The 14,781-nt window shown below is 33.5% G+C and overlaps 1 protein-coding gene across 1 annotated transcript in view; it reads left to right on the forward strand.

The window, feature by feature from the left end:
* Positions 1–12,268, forward strand: part of DMXL1 (Dmx like 1) — an 84,153-nt gene extending 71,885 nt beyond the window's left edge. The window contains exons 38-46 of the mRNA XM_087715836.1: positions 46–187; positions 1,947–1,997; positions 2,269–2,329; positions 2,753–2,880; positions 4,387–4,479; positions 5,429–5,520; positions 8,724–8,776; positions 10,799–11,016; positions 11,631–12,268. Coding sequence (XP_087571962.1) covers positions 46–187; positions 1,947–1,997; positions 2,269–2,329; positions 2,753–2,880; positions 4,387–4,479; positions 5,429–5,520; positions 8,724–8,776; positions 10,799–11,016; positions 11,631–11,855 — 1,063 coding nt within the window. The 3' untranslated portion in view covers positions 11,856–12,268. The remainder of the gene's footprint in view (positions 1–45; positions 188–1,946; positions 1,998–2,268; positions 2,330–2,752; positions 2,881–4,386; positions 4,480–5,428; positions 5,521–8,723; positions 8,777–10,798; positions 11,017–11,630) is intronic.
* Positions 12,269–14,781: the final 2,513 nt, after the last annotated feature.

Raw genomic sequence — 14,781 nt, forward strand, 5'->3', positions numbered from 1 at the left:
TAATTCATGACCAATATTCAGTCATTTGAACATTTTGTTTTATAGAGCTGATGACTTCTTAGTTATACATACTCGTGATGACTTGGGAAACATTCAAGGAACTACTCCTTATACACACAGCACTCCTGGAACACCAATCAATATGCCATGGCTTGGCAGCACTCAGACTGGCAGGGGTGCTGCTATGGTGAGTCACTTATTATCAAATAATAATGACCATAAACATATTTCAATGGCTTTTATTTTATTTATGATATATACTTCTAAATAATCTATTAGGATTTAACAAATACTTTGAATTTTAATTTAAATCAATCTTAACGTGGTTTATTTGAACAATTTTGTTTGTGAGGTTACATGTTAAAACTACTTTTTAGAACTTCTGTGTATAAGTGAAACCTAGGAGAGGGTTTTCCTATCTTTTTTAGTATTTTCTTCTCAGGCAATATACAAACTAAGTGAAAAAAGGAAGCAAAACAAATAAATTCTCATGCTTTCCTTGATACTTGATTTATAAGAAACCCTTCTGGAATTGACCCTTTCTTTGCTTTCTTTCAATGCACCTTTACACTATTTTTCAGTGTTATTGTCACTATCTTTTGATTTGGATGAGACTTATTTCTTTCTTTTGGTTACATTTGTCAATGCTTCAAGCTTTAATAACTCTTATCTTTGGAATTTTTGAAGTGACAGGTTGATTTTATGCTGGTATTTTATAATAAGATATTGTTTCTGATGCACTGTTAGATAATGTATTGATTTATGAAATGCAATATAGAATATTTTTTAAATTAGAACATAAAGCTCTCTTACATTTTTATTTTTTACATTTTTGTCCTGCAGCAATGACAAAGTATTCTTCAACCTAAGTTACAATAAATGCATGAGTTTTAATAGAAACAATTAAATTGCAACATGTGTCTATAGTCACAATTTTATTGACCACCTTCTATTAAGTCTCTGCCAATTATTATGTTTTTAGCTTGCTCTGCATTTCACAGCTTAATCATCCCCGTTTATACTCAAAACTACTGTTGTATATTTCATTGCTTAACAGATTTTATGTAATATAGTTTTTTTTTACTTCTTTTAGTAAGACAATATAATCAGTATTTATATACTACCATGTAGAGTGTTCAAAGTAAATCACAACTAACTGTAATTCTTACTGTAAACTGGCATAATAAATAGATGTTACACCCATTTTGGAGACAGGTGGAAGGGATCTGACAAAAGTGTACCAGACAACAGTCAACATCTTATTTGATTCTTCTTGCTTTTCAATATTTCCTCAGTCAAGTGATTCTACCAACTAACTTTAAACTTCTCCCCCTCCTGAGCTCTATTTTGTTTTTAATTGTACTATGTTCCTTTTCTCACTAGGAACTCATGTGAATTTTTCATTTAGGTCTTATCATTTTCTCATATAAGTATTCCTGAAAACCTTTGTTTGTTTTCACTAACCAGCACTTAAAATCAGAGGCATGATAGCTCAATCGCTAAAACGTAGCTTCAGTGTCATCTTAATCTGTTATAACATCAAAGAAAAAAAGACAGACATAATTAAATTGCTGACATACATTTAAAAAATTTATCAGATGAACCTTACTTTAAACAGATGGACTGCTATTTATTTATTTCTATTTACATCTTTCACATATCATTTTAGAAAAAATAATTTTACAATACAGACTGATTAAAAAAATCCAATTATGAATTAAATTACTATATCTTAGTGTTTGCTACAATTTGTGCTTTGTCATCTAAGATTCATTACATAAATATTTTTATCAAACCAATATATTTCACACCTAAATCTTCTGTGGGTGATTAAATGCAAAAAACATAGTTTCTTCACTCCTGCTTATTTTTTTGTAAAAGTTTGCTTAACTCTCTCTTACATGCCTCTGCTTCTGCCTTTGTCTTACTTACCTTACAATATACAGGAATATTCCAATAAATTTAATGGAATCAGAAAGGAATTGGCAAGAAAAGAGGTAAGATTGAAATCTAGTGTATGTGTTTAGCAAACCTTAGATGTATGGACCAAAAGCTCCCAAGAACCTGGATGTAGATTCTGTTGATATGAACTTTGGATAAACACTGTAGGAAGCGTTTCATTTTCATTGATTGCCATCCATTACTCAAACCCCAAATCATGAAGGGAAGTGAACATAGTAGTGTCTGCATTTTACCCTACTAATAACGTTACATGAATATATTTCTGAATAATTCTAAATGGATCTTTTAATCTTGGACATTTAATAGATGATCAAGAAGAATCTCAATAATGTCAGAAGAATGGCTTCCCACCCAACACTACCATATTGTAAGTTTTATTTCTAATTTGTAACTTTGTTGTAATTCATAAGATAGAAAATTCTAGATGAAATCTAGAAAAGTCTAAATATCTTTGAAATTATAGACAACTTCAGTTAGTTATTTGAAATTGTATTTTTTTGCAATAGTATTTGATTTGGCTGGGCTTGAATGAGTTAAAAACTCCTTAATGTAATACAATTCAAAGTATGCCCTCAATAGTAAAGAGCCAAATATTATTATTTCTAGAAGTATAACCAAAAGGACAAATTGAAGAATGTTTATTTTAATAACTTAGGAGTATACTTCTAAATGATTATAATTCCTAATCTGTCTTGAAAATAATTCTTCAATTCTTTGGGGGGTTTGTTGTAAGTTCCTTTTTTTCCCCTTTCTTCGTTAAGTTTCAAAATTATATATTTTTCTATTGCAGATTTGACAGGTGCCCAGGATGGCAGTGTAAGAATGTTTGAATGGGGCCATTCTCAACAACTTGCATGCTTTCGATCGGGTGGCAACTCCAGAATTACACGGATGAGATTTAATTATCAAGGCAATAAGGTACCATCCTTTTATCTCTTATTTTAAAAAAAATCTATTTAAATGTCACTTATAGCTCTATATTCCTTTAATTAAGGATCATAACAATATTTAGAGATTTCTAAATAGATCAATACATTTAAAAATTGCTTATACATTTGTTGTTTCTTTCCAGAATGTATATGGTTTTTAACCATTAAAAATAATCCAACTATTATAAACATCACAAATGAATATTTACATTTATTTTTTTCTTTTGAAAACATAATACATTAGACATTAGCTATTGCCCAACAGTAATCCAATAGCTAATATCTCTGTTTTTACTCAATATAACATCCTCTAAATTTAAAGTTTGTGTGTCTATCAAAGAACATTGAACTAAAATTTCAGTGCTATCCCAATGCACTTTCTTTAGCTTTTTTTAATCACTGATTGTACAAATAATAGTGATTGACCATTCATTTTCAATTATCATTATTTGATCATTCAAATAATGAATTGAGAAACATGGTTCCACTTCCACGTTGAGACAACCTTAACCAAAATATTAAGCTACTAAAAAACTTTTCTTCTAGATTTAGACTTTTAACTTATCATGCCTAAGGCTTTCATACCTAAAGCAGGACTAGAACTCATATATTTTTAGCCTGGTGCCTTAACAACTAGGCAAAAGTGGCTCTCAACATAGGCATACAATATTATATGTAATTAAATTTAAAGATTTAACTAAGTTTAATTATTAATAGGCTTTGATTATATGCCCTTGCTGTTAACACAGTGTTGATTGTTATACAGCTAGAGCGATTATAGGATAAGAGACATATCTAGTTTTCTTTTTCTTCTTTTTAAATGACAAGGATTGTCTATTTATAAAGGTATGGCATCATTTGCATAAGCTCCCCAATTTTAGTGCAAACTATCTTTTGCACTATATGATAGGGTTTTTAATCTTTCAAAATGCACCCACATACTGCAATATCAGTGTTTCTATCTTTCGTAATTACCTATTGAAGTTTGTTTTGTAAGGAATTAAAAAAAGAGATTGGTTTTTTTACATTTTTTCAAAATTACTTAACACAAGGGAAAAATATCTCCCATAGAAAAATGTTTCCTGTTTCATTTTTGATGTTCTTTACCCTGTCCACTAGCAAATGCAATTTCATGAGCAAAATTATACAGAATCTTTCCAGTTGTGAAATTATAGCTCAGTGAGATCTATGAAATCTCTTTTTTGTCATACTTTATTAGACTCCAATGTCTTGTTTATACATAAACATTTTATATTAAACTAGTTGTATCCAATTGTTTTATACTGTAAAATATGTTACACAAAAATATATTTTGAATATATGAATGAAGAGGCTTTTGTTCATGTGAATTCCATTTGCATTCAGTTCTTCCAGATATGCTAGGAATTGCTGATGACAATACACATTCATATCCACACACATCTGGTGCAGCATAACTATGAAGAAATCAATTAAATATTAATATAATGTAAAAACATGTATCTACTTTCTTTAGTTTGGGATCGTTGATGGTGATGGGCATATAAGTTTGTATCAAACAAACTGTAAAGGTTGCCTACATAATGGAAGCACACCCAAACCATACCTAGTAAGTCAGAATATTTCCTAATTGTTGTCTTTTTATTTACCTTTTTATTTTTTTTATAACCATGACAACTAACTCCTTATTTTAATTTGTTACATAGTTGCCTTACTTGTATATAGTTTCTTTTACACAGTAGACAAATATTCCTGGTTTAAAACTGCATGTATAACAAATCTTCATTATATTTTTTATTTGTGGAAGGGAGAACAGAATTTCCAAGCAACAATAGGCCTTTCATACTTTAATACTTCAAACATTTTTCCTCATAGATTTGATGCTCTTGAAGAATCATTTGAAATCTGTAAACTAACTATGATTTTAGATTGTAATACTTTATGCAGTCCAGGAAGTTACAGGTAGTCCTCGAGTCACAATCACAATTGAGCCCAAAATTATGTTGCTAAATGAAACATTTGTTAAGTGAGTTTTTTCCATTTTACAACTTTTCTTGCCACATTTATTAAGTGAATCACTGCAGTTGTTAAATTAGTAAAACAGTTGTTAAGTGAATCTGGTTTCCCCATGGACTTTGCTTGTCAGAAGTTCCCAAAAGATGATCACTTAAGCCCAGGAGAATGCAACTGTCATAAATATGAACTAGTTGCCAAGCATCTGAATATAAATTATATGACCATCAGGATACTGCAATGGTCATAAGTGTGAAAAATGGTCATGTCACTTTTTCAGTGCCATTATAACTTCAAATAGTCACTAAGTGAACTGTTGTAAATCAAGGACTACCTGCACAATCTATAAACTAGGGATTAAGATTCAGTTACTAACAGAATTGAAGGTTCTGCTATTCTATGAAAAAAAAAGTGTACTGCTAAATATACTGTTGCAAGTTTCAATCTGAAATTAATTTATTGTATTTCTAAGTAAATAAGCCCTAATGTTAAATTAGCCATATGTTTGTTGCTTTACTATATTTATTGTTCCTTGATATTTTCAGACATGGCAATGCCATAATAAAACGGCTAGTGATTTTGTTTTCATCAGTTCTTCGTCTTTGATAGCTACTGCCGGGTTATCTACTGACAACAGGTATTAAAATTTCTTCAAGATCATACCAATAAACTCTATATAAATAAAAAGTGATCAGTTACTTTGCTTATCTAGTACTGTAGTGATTTTGTACAAAAAAAATTCTTCCCAGTTTTCATTCCTTTTTATACCATACTATTCTGTGGAGAACAGCTTTTTAGATTGAGCAAGAAGCAAGTGTGCCGTGACATGAAAGTAGAAATTGCATATATTAAGTTAAAAAATTACATTAGATACAGTCCATTTTTGTTTTACTTGTTTCTTATAAAGCACTGCAGGGCATAGGACCTTTAGGAATGCCCCCTCCCCCATAAGACCTGTCTGCTTAATTTGATCCTGCAGCGTTGACATACTACAGGTTCCTTCAAATGAAGGGTATCATCTCTTAGGACCCCAGAAGCATATCTTCTCAGTAGTAGTGTCTAACCTTTGCAACAAGGTTACCCCTGAGATTTGGATGGCTCCCACTCTGATATTGTTTAGAAGTGTCATGTAGCTTTTAATCTAGGCTTGTTGTAAGGGAAAGCAAGGCCCAGAATTTATGTTGCTAAGTAAAACATTTGTTAAATGAGTTTTTCCCCATTTTACAACTTTTCTTGCTGCATTTGTTAAATGAATCACTACAGTTATTAAATTCATAACACAGTTATTAAGTGAATCTGGTTTCACCATTGACTTTGCTTGTCAGGAGGTCACAAAAAATGGTCACTTAAGCCCAGGAGAATGCAACTGTCATAAATATGAACTAGTTGTCAAGCATCTGAATGTAAATCACATGAACATCAGGATGCTGCAATGGTCATAAGTGTGAAAAATGGTCATAAGACACTTTTTTCAATGATGTAACTTCAGACGGTCACTAAATGAATTGTTGAAAGTCCAGGACCACCTGTACTACGCTGATCATTACAACATTCTAAGTTTTTGGGAAGAACTCTATACATGTGAAGACCAAAATCAGCTAAAGAACCAGCAGCTATGACTTCATATTTTTGTGTAATAATAACAGTAATAATATTTGTGTATCCCTTGGGAAAGACTTGAAAGATGGATAAAAATGCCATCTCTAGTCTAAATCTTTGACTGACTATGCAATTAATTGTAATAATAAATATTGTATCTATATTCAATAGCTTTGATTTGAAGTACAGGGCGGGGCATAACCTTTTCCTAGGGGGTCACAGCAAGATCGACAGCAGTTTACAACTTCCGCGACACCTCATTTTAAAGCCCATAAAAAACTGAATTGAATGAGCTATTAAATGTTAAATTTGCTTTAAGAATGGCTGGAAAATTCGATTCAGAAGAACAAAGGATCATTGACAGAATAAAATGCATTGCCTTTCGAGAGGCTCGCGATGCTGGAGCGACGTTTATCAATCGAAAATGGATTGCAAACAAATTGAAACGTCATCCGGATTGGGTTACTGATAATTGGAACAAAACAGCCCAAGAATGTTTCACAAAATTTGGAGAAGGGCGTCCTCTGCAACTGTCCCAAGAAAGCAAAGCCATCATTGCAACTGGCAGTCGCAAACAACGAAAAGGAAACCGAAAAGTGGCCCAAGAAATCCTTCAAATTCGTGGAAAACGAGTTGATCAAAGGACAATCGGCCGATATCGAGAACGAGAAGGTTTGAAGCCATTCCACGTCATTTGCAAACCATTGAAAACTCAAACACACGTTCAAGATCGGCTTTGGTTGTGCGATTGGTTGTCTGAATGGACCGAGGAAGATTTTCTTCATTTGGCGCCATCTGACGAATTCTTCGTTTATGCCATTCGAAAACCGAATTTCCAGAACGATCGAATTTGGGCTAAAGACGTCAACGACATCGCCAAACATGAACGATATCGACAAATCGTTCGCAATCCGACTTGCATCGGGATTTTCGTCATTTTCACAGCCAAGAAACTGCATTGGGTTTTGAAGGATAAAGGGGAATCCTGGGATGGCAGTTATTTCCGTGAGAAAATTTTATTGGAGAATGTCATTCCATTTCTCAGTGATCCAGACAATGTCTTGGTGGTTGGTGAGGCTGTCTTTCTTCATGACAAAGCTCCTTGCATGCGTGCAAATGCGACTCAGCAATTGTTAAAGGAAAACAATGTCGAATTTTGGGGCAATGACGTCTGGCCGGGAAATTCGCCAGATCTCAATCCGGCAGAGAACATTGGGGCCATAATTAAGGATGAAGTGGAAGCTCTGATGATTCAGGAGCAAGGTCAAAATCGATATTCGGTTGAAACTTTGAGAATGAATTTGGAAACTGTGTTGAAAAATCTGGAAAATCGAACGGAACTGTTTGAAGATTTGTTGTGTTCTTATCCACCTCGTTTGAATGCTGTTCGAAGGGCTAATGGTAGTCATACTGACTATTAAATCGTGTCAATAAACTCAGTTTTTGATGGGCTTTCGAATGGTGTATGAATTATTTGTGTTGTTATTACAAGTGTTGCTGTGACCCCCTAGGAAAAGGTTATGCCCCGCCCTGTATAATCTTTTCTGCTATATCTGCATCATATTATAGGTAGCCCTCAAGTTACAACAGTTCATTTAGTGACCAAAGTTAAAATGTCACTAAAAAAAGTGACATGAGATTTTTTCACACTCATGACCTTTGCTGCATCTTCCTAATTATATGATCAATATTAAGATGCTTGGCAACTGGTTTATATTTAAGATCGTTGCTGTGTCCTAGGATCAGATGATCGCCATTTGTGACCTTATGACTAGCAAAATCAATGGGGAAGCCAGATTCATTTAACAACCATATTACTAACTTAACAACTGCAATGATTCATTTAACAACTATGGCAAGAAGGGTCATAAAAAAGGGCAAAACTCACTTAACATAAATATGAAGCACAATTATGATCGTAACTCTAGAACTACCTATATTTGAAAGCATTATATTAGCATTATACTCTCCAAACATTATATTTTCTTTATATAGTTCTAGGGTTACTGTCAAACTGCAATTTCTATAAAAATATTTGAGTAGAAATCATTAGATGTTAGAGGTTAAAAAATCATATAGATATTACTTCTTTCCAATAAAATAAAAATAAAATGTTTCAGATAATTTCAAAGGAATTGTTGCTCTTGTTTGTTGCTTTTTAAATTCTAATTACTAATTCAGTTTGTTCTTTATCATGATATCATTAGATACATTACTATTCCTGTGTTTGTTTCCTTTTAGAAATATTTGTCTGTGGGATACTTTGGTTGCCCCTTCTAGTAGCTTGGTTCATGGTAAGTTTAACTAGTATATACACAAACATAAAACTATAAGTTTTAAGATTTAAAATCTTAAATTATACTTCAACTCCCTATTGAGAAATAAGATTTTGGGTAGAATTAGCCATTTTGCTAATATAACATTATGCACTTGTACATGCAGTTGAAATTTGATAAAAGAGCTATCCATTTTTGTGTACATATACAGTAATGCTAAATAAGGAATATATAAAAACTTTCAAAATTTGAAACATTTGGAACTCAAAACCATGCTTTTGAATTTGAAGTTGTCTCAACCTCACATGAAATATTTTTTGAGTCACTGTAGAAGTTTTTAAATTTGGAACAGCTCTCAAAATAGTCCAGGTTTTGATAACATGGTAAACGATGACAATATATCTCACCCAAGAATAAACTTATATAATTTATGTAAGCTATATAAATTGGTTGAATAAATACAAAGTAGATGAATAAATAACATGGCTACAATTTATGGCTTATGACCTCATATCAGATGTGTTTTGTTTAGACAATATACTGAATGTTACCATAGTATACCTTTAACATGTTTTGTGAACTAGGCCATAATGAAAGTTGTGCTAGTTTATAGAAATAAACATCTTGCTATGGGACTTTTCCTTGAAGTAACAGAATAACAGAGTTGGAAGGGACCTTGGAAGTCTTCTAGTCCAACCCCCTGCTCAGACAGGAAGCCTTACACTGTTTAAGACAAATGGTTGTCTAATCTCTTCTTAAAACTTCCAGTGTTTGAGCATTCCCAACTTCTGAAAGCAAGTGGTTCCACTGATTAATTGTTCTAAGGAAATTTCTCCTTAATTCTACGTTGTTTCTCTCTTGATTAATTTCCATCCATTGCTTCTTTTTCTGCCTTCAGGTGCTTTGGCGGATAGCTTGACTCCCTCTTCTTTATAGCTACTCCTTAGATATTGGAACTGCTATTATGTCACCCCAAGTCCTTCTTTTCATTAAACTAGGCATACCCAATTCCAGCCTCCAGTCCCTAATCATCTTTGTTGCTTTTTGCTCAATATCCTTTTTACATTGTAGTGACCAAAACTGGATGTAATATTCCAAGTGTGGTCTTATCAAGACATTATAAAGTGGTATTAACATTTCAAATTATCTTTATTCTATCCCTCTGTTAATGCAGCCCAGGACTGTGTTGACTTTTTTGGCAGCTGTAGCACACTGCTGGCTCATATTTAAGTGATTGTTCACAGGATTCCAAGATCCCTCTCACAATTACTACTATTACTACTAAAAATGGCCAGTTACCACCTGTACTATACTGTTGCATTTGGATTTTCTTGCCTAAATGTAGAACCTTACTTTTTTCACCATTGCATTTCATTTTGTTAGATAGGACCCAATGTTCAGGTTTGAATGACAAAAATTATTTTTTTATTTTAAATAATTACATTGAATTGTTAAATTGTCTTTCTGTGAGTTGTCCCGCAGCGACTTGGCCATGGCGATTGGTTGTGGCAAGATGGCACGTTCTGCCCACATTCACCCTTGAGCATCATCCCATTGACTGAAACACCTGGCTCTAATTTCCCCTTCAACTGAACTGATATTCTGAGAGATTTGCTTACTTTTGCCACAAAGCAGCATTGGAACATTTTCCTCAATAAATAAATGAATAATATAATGGTTTTGACTCATTTGTTTTATGGTGTTCCTATTATATAGTGTTAGGACTTGCATGGAGACCAGATCACATTTAGATAATTATTATGCAGAAATATTGAAAATTCAAATGGATTCACAAACTTCTAGCACATATGTATGGAATGAGGTGGTTTCAAAAGATCTATAAATAGTCAAGGTAAAAAGGAGAGTTTTGTCTACATTTTTAACAAATGTTTTCCACTGATCTAATTCAAAATCAAGTTGATTCATACAATAATTCAGTACTGAGGCTTTATTTAAGAGTATTATATAACAAACATATTCAATAGTAATAGAATATTATTTACATTATAATTTCTTTTAATATTTTTTTTTGTATTTCAGCATTCACCTGTCATGATACTGGAGCAACTGTTTTGGCATATGCACCCAAACACCAGCTATTAATATCTGGTGGAAGAAGAGGCTATACCTGCTTAATAGATCTTCGTCAAAAGCAACAGAGACAGTTTTTCCAAAGTCATGATTCTCCAGTTAAAGCAATTGCTGTAGATCCTACAGAAGAATATTTTGTTACAGGATCTGCAGAAGGAAATATCAAGGTCATTACATTACAAAACTCCATCTTGTTCATTTGTATAAGAGCAGTTTCTTCTATATTCATTATAACATTCTTGAGAACTATTTATTTTATTTAAATATTTATATAACTGTCCACTTTATAACAAACTTTGGGCAGTTTCCAATCAAAAGTTAAAATAATATAATAGCCTTATTAAAACTATAAAAACAAATACATTACAAACAATAATCTGGCTTCAAGTCAAGCATCTAATATGCACTCACCTTATCCCAATGCTTGGGGAGGGGAGGAGAGCCTGCTGAACTTCATGGACAGGAACTCCAACAAAAATGGCATGCTTCCTAGCTCCCATAAGATGCCAATATTTAAGGGACAGGGCTAGGATTGTGCCCACCCTATCTAACTTGGTAAGACAGGTACATGTCCTATTTAAAATGTGTTCTAAACTCTTTTATTCTTAGCCTTTTAAAATACTTATTTAAATATTCATCTTTAATTTTCATTCTTAATTAAACTTATAATAAAACCGTAACTAAAGCATCTGAGTGTTTACATAATTGAAGCATATTGATCAAACTTAGGGAGATCAACTCAAAATCACAATCCATTTTTCTCTTTCTGTTTGTGTTTTAGGTATGGAGTCTGTCAAATTTCAGTCTTCTTCATACTTTCCTCAATGAACATTCTAGACAATCTATTTTCAGAAATCTTGGGACAGGTGTCATGCAGATTGAGACAGGACCAGCAAATCACATATTTTCCTGTGGAGCTGATGGGACAGTGAAGATGAGAATTTTGCCTGATCGATTTAATTCATTTGGTGAAGTGTTGAAAACTGGTGTGAAATATGTGTTCTGAAGTGCTGTTAGCACTTGTAAAATGTTATAGAATATTATCAAGCATAATTGTACAGGTAGCCCTATAGTAATATTTCCTGGTGTTTATATTTATTTTATTTGGAGATATAGTCCTTAATGCACTAATGCCTTAAAGGTTAGCAAGTTCCTTCTTATTCTGCATAAGAATAGTTTTTGATGATTCAGTAAATATTTATTATGTATTTTGTTGAGTATTGTTTGTTCTTAATTGATAATGCCTCATTCCATGTGGTTGAGCATGGTCTTTATCACTTAATTTCTAGAGACCATTTCTTAAAGAAGCCTTATAATATCATCTCTTTTAGCCTGACACAACAATCAGTTGCCAAATTCCTTATTCTAACTGTATATGGGTTGTACTCGTGTAAAATAAACATACTTGACATAAGCAGATACCCATGCTATACTGAGATTTGCTATAGGAAGAAATGCTACTAGATGAGCCACCATTGGTGATATTTTCCTGAGATCTAGTTTGTTCACTTTTACAACTTGAACTCGGTCTTTAGTGTGAAGAATTGAAAGATAAAAGTTTGTGTTGGAACTTTTCATGCTTTTTTTTTTTTTTCAATTTTGTACATTCACTTATATACTGGATATTGGTATTATAATCGTAAGAAAAACAAAAAACAAACAAACAAACAAACAAACAAAAAAAAAAAAACACCCCCAACCGAAAACCCCACCTATCACTTTCACACATCCCTTCTTCTCCCTCTCCAACTTTCCTTTCTCCCTCCAGCAATCACCCCTCCTACTTCCCTTTCCCCTCCTATCTTCCTTTCTCGCCTTTCTCACCCTCCTTCCCCTCTCATCCTCCTTACATTCCCCTCTTCCTCCCTCCCTACTTCTCCCTCTTCTTTTCCTCTGCTTCTCACTGTGGTGCATTTCTCTATTCCTTACACCCAGAAAAAAAAAGGGAAAAGAAAAAAGCAATAAGAAGAAAAAAAAAAAAAGAGAAAAATGAAAAGAAAAGATAAGGAATAGCAGTATACAAGTGTATTCTTCTATATATTGAAGCTATATCTCCACCCACCCACCCACCCCCAATAAACCCCCCTCCCTAACCCCCTCCGACTTCCCAGGTCACACGCCCGGCACAGTTCAGTACCATTCACCTTCAAAGTATCTTATTAACAATAATAATGAAAATAAAATAAAAAGAACACTCCGAAAAAGAAAACAAAAACAAAAAAGTAAATAAAGTAAAATTAAAAACTCTTTTGCATTATGCTCAGCCTCCCATTATTCTTCAAATTTTAAACAGTATAAATCATTCCATTTATATTTTGTCCTCGTCCCTTAGTTCTTTGATATTTACCCCGATCTTCCTATAGAGTCTCCAGATAGTCTTTCTTAAGCTTATATTCACATATTAGTTTATACAAAAATCAATTTATCTTCATATTTTCGCTGCTCATCTTCCTATCCTTCGTTTCACGTCTCTATTCCTCCCTAGCCCAGATTGCATAAGATTAGGATCTCGCTCTTCACTTTAAAATCCTGAGCTTTTTATATTATACTTCAGACTTGTAGATTCATAAAACATATGCCCAAAATTCATACCAGTTCGTTCAATCCCAAGATTCCTTCATCAATATCCCAATCCACCTTCCTTTCTGTTCCACACTCCATTCACCCCAAACCGCGATTCAAATAAATCTTAGTCCCCGCTATCCTCACAGAAAACACTTCGTGCGCAGTTCGGATTTAAACTCAAATAAATCTTGTAAAAGTCCCGTATCAGTACACAGCTTTACCATTTCATACCAAACAGAAATCCTAAAGTTTTAATCAGTCCAAAAGCTTAGAAAGTATTTTAAAAACATCACTGGGTCTGTATTCTTTACTCTTCTGTCCTTCCGGGAAGAAAAGGCAACCCTCTGCCTTATAACCACGTGTCCCGCTGCTTTGAAGATATAACTGAATGCTCAGTTTCCGCTCTTCTGCCTCTCCAGTAGGGGGAGAGTAACTCCCTCCTTCTTGTAGTCAAATGAGTTGCTGCTTGTCTTTCCTTCACCTTGTTCTTCCGCATTTCCGGGTGAGTCAGGAAGCCCCGCCTTCAGAGTTTTATAATAAAAGTCCCAAGCTTCCGAAACAGAATTAATACGAAATCTTTGCTTTTCAAATGTAACTGTAATTCCAACTGGAGCCTCCCATTTATACTTTATTTGACGTTTTCTGAGTTCTTGGGTTAAAAAAGTATAACTTCTCCTTGCGTGGAGCATCTGAAGCGGAATATCTTTAAAGACGAGCAAATCGTGGTTCTCAATTCGGAGCCTGGTTTTATAAAACTTTTGTAAAATCGCATTTCTGGATTCTCTTGTGAAAAAATATATAATTATGTCTCTTGGAAGCTGTCGTTGCTCCGCCACATGCGAATTCTGGCGATAGATTTTTCGAATATTCCAATCAAAATTAAGTCCTGGGCCTCCCACCAGTTGGCTGAAAGCTTCTACAAAAGTCTGTTTCAAACTCTCTCCTTTCCTTTCAGGCAATCCTCTTACACGTATTGCAAACGCCTTTGTATTATAATTTATCATTGTAAGTTGTGTTTGATTATTAATAATCTCTTGTTGTAAAGCTTGAATATTAGAAGACAAATCAAGATTAGCCCTCTCCAGAGATTCCAATTTCGTCTCCATTACTTCAACATAATCTGTTAAAGTAGACGCGACTTCATACACATTCGCATTCATCTGGGCAATTTTGGCATGTATTTTATCGCATAAATCCAACACAAATTCTTGAATTTCTTTTCTAAAGCCATTAATTATTTGGGAGAGAAGCTCCTGTGTCAAGAAATCTCCAGTAGATGGCGTAGGAGACAAAGGCAGCGATTTAGGCACAAGGGGGGAGGGTTTTTTTGCCTGTTTAGACTTGGGAGGCATTATAGATAAAATCTG

Source organism: Thamnophis sirtalis, unplaced genomic scaffold (genome assembly GCF_051295495.1).
Source record: "Thamnophis sirtalis isolate CommonGarterSnake01/CBP01778 unplaced genomic scaffold, rThaSir2_p1.2 scaffold_5, whole genome shotgun sequence".
Taxonomy (NCBI): domain Eukaryota; kingdom Metazoa; phylum Chordata; class Lepidosauria; order Squamata; family Natricidae; genus Thamnophis; species Thamnophis sirtalis.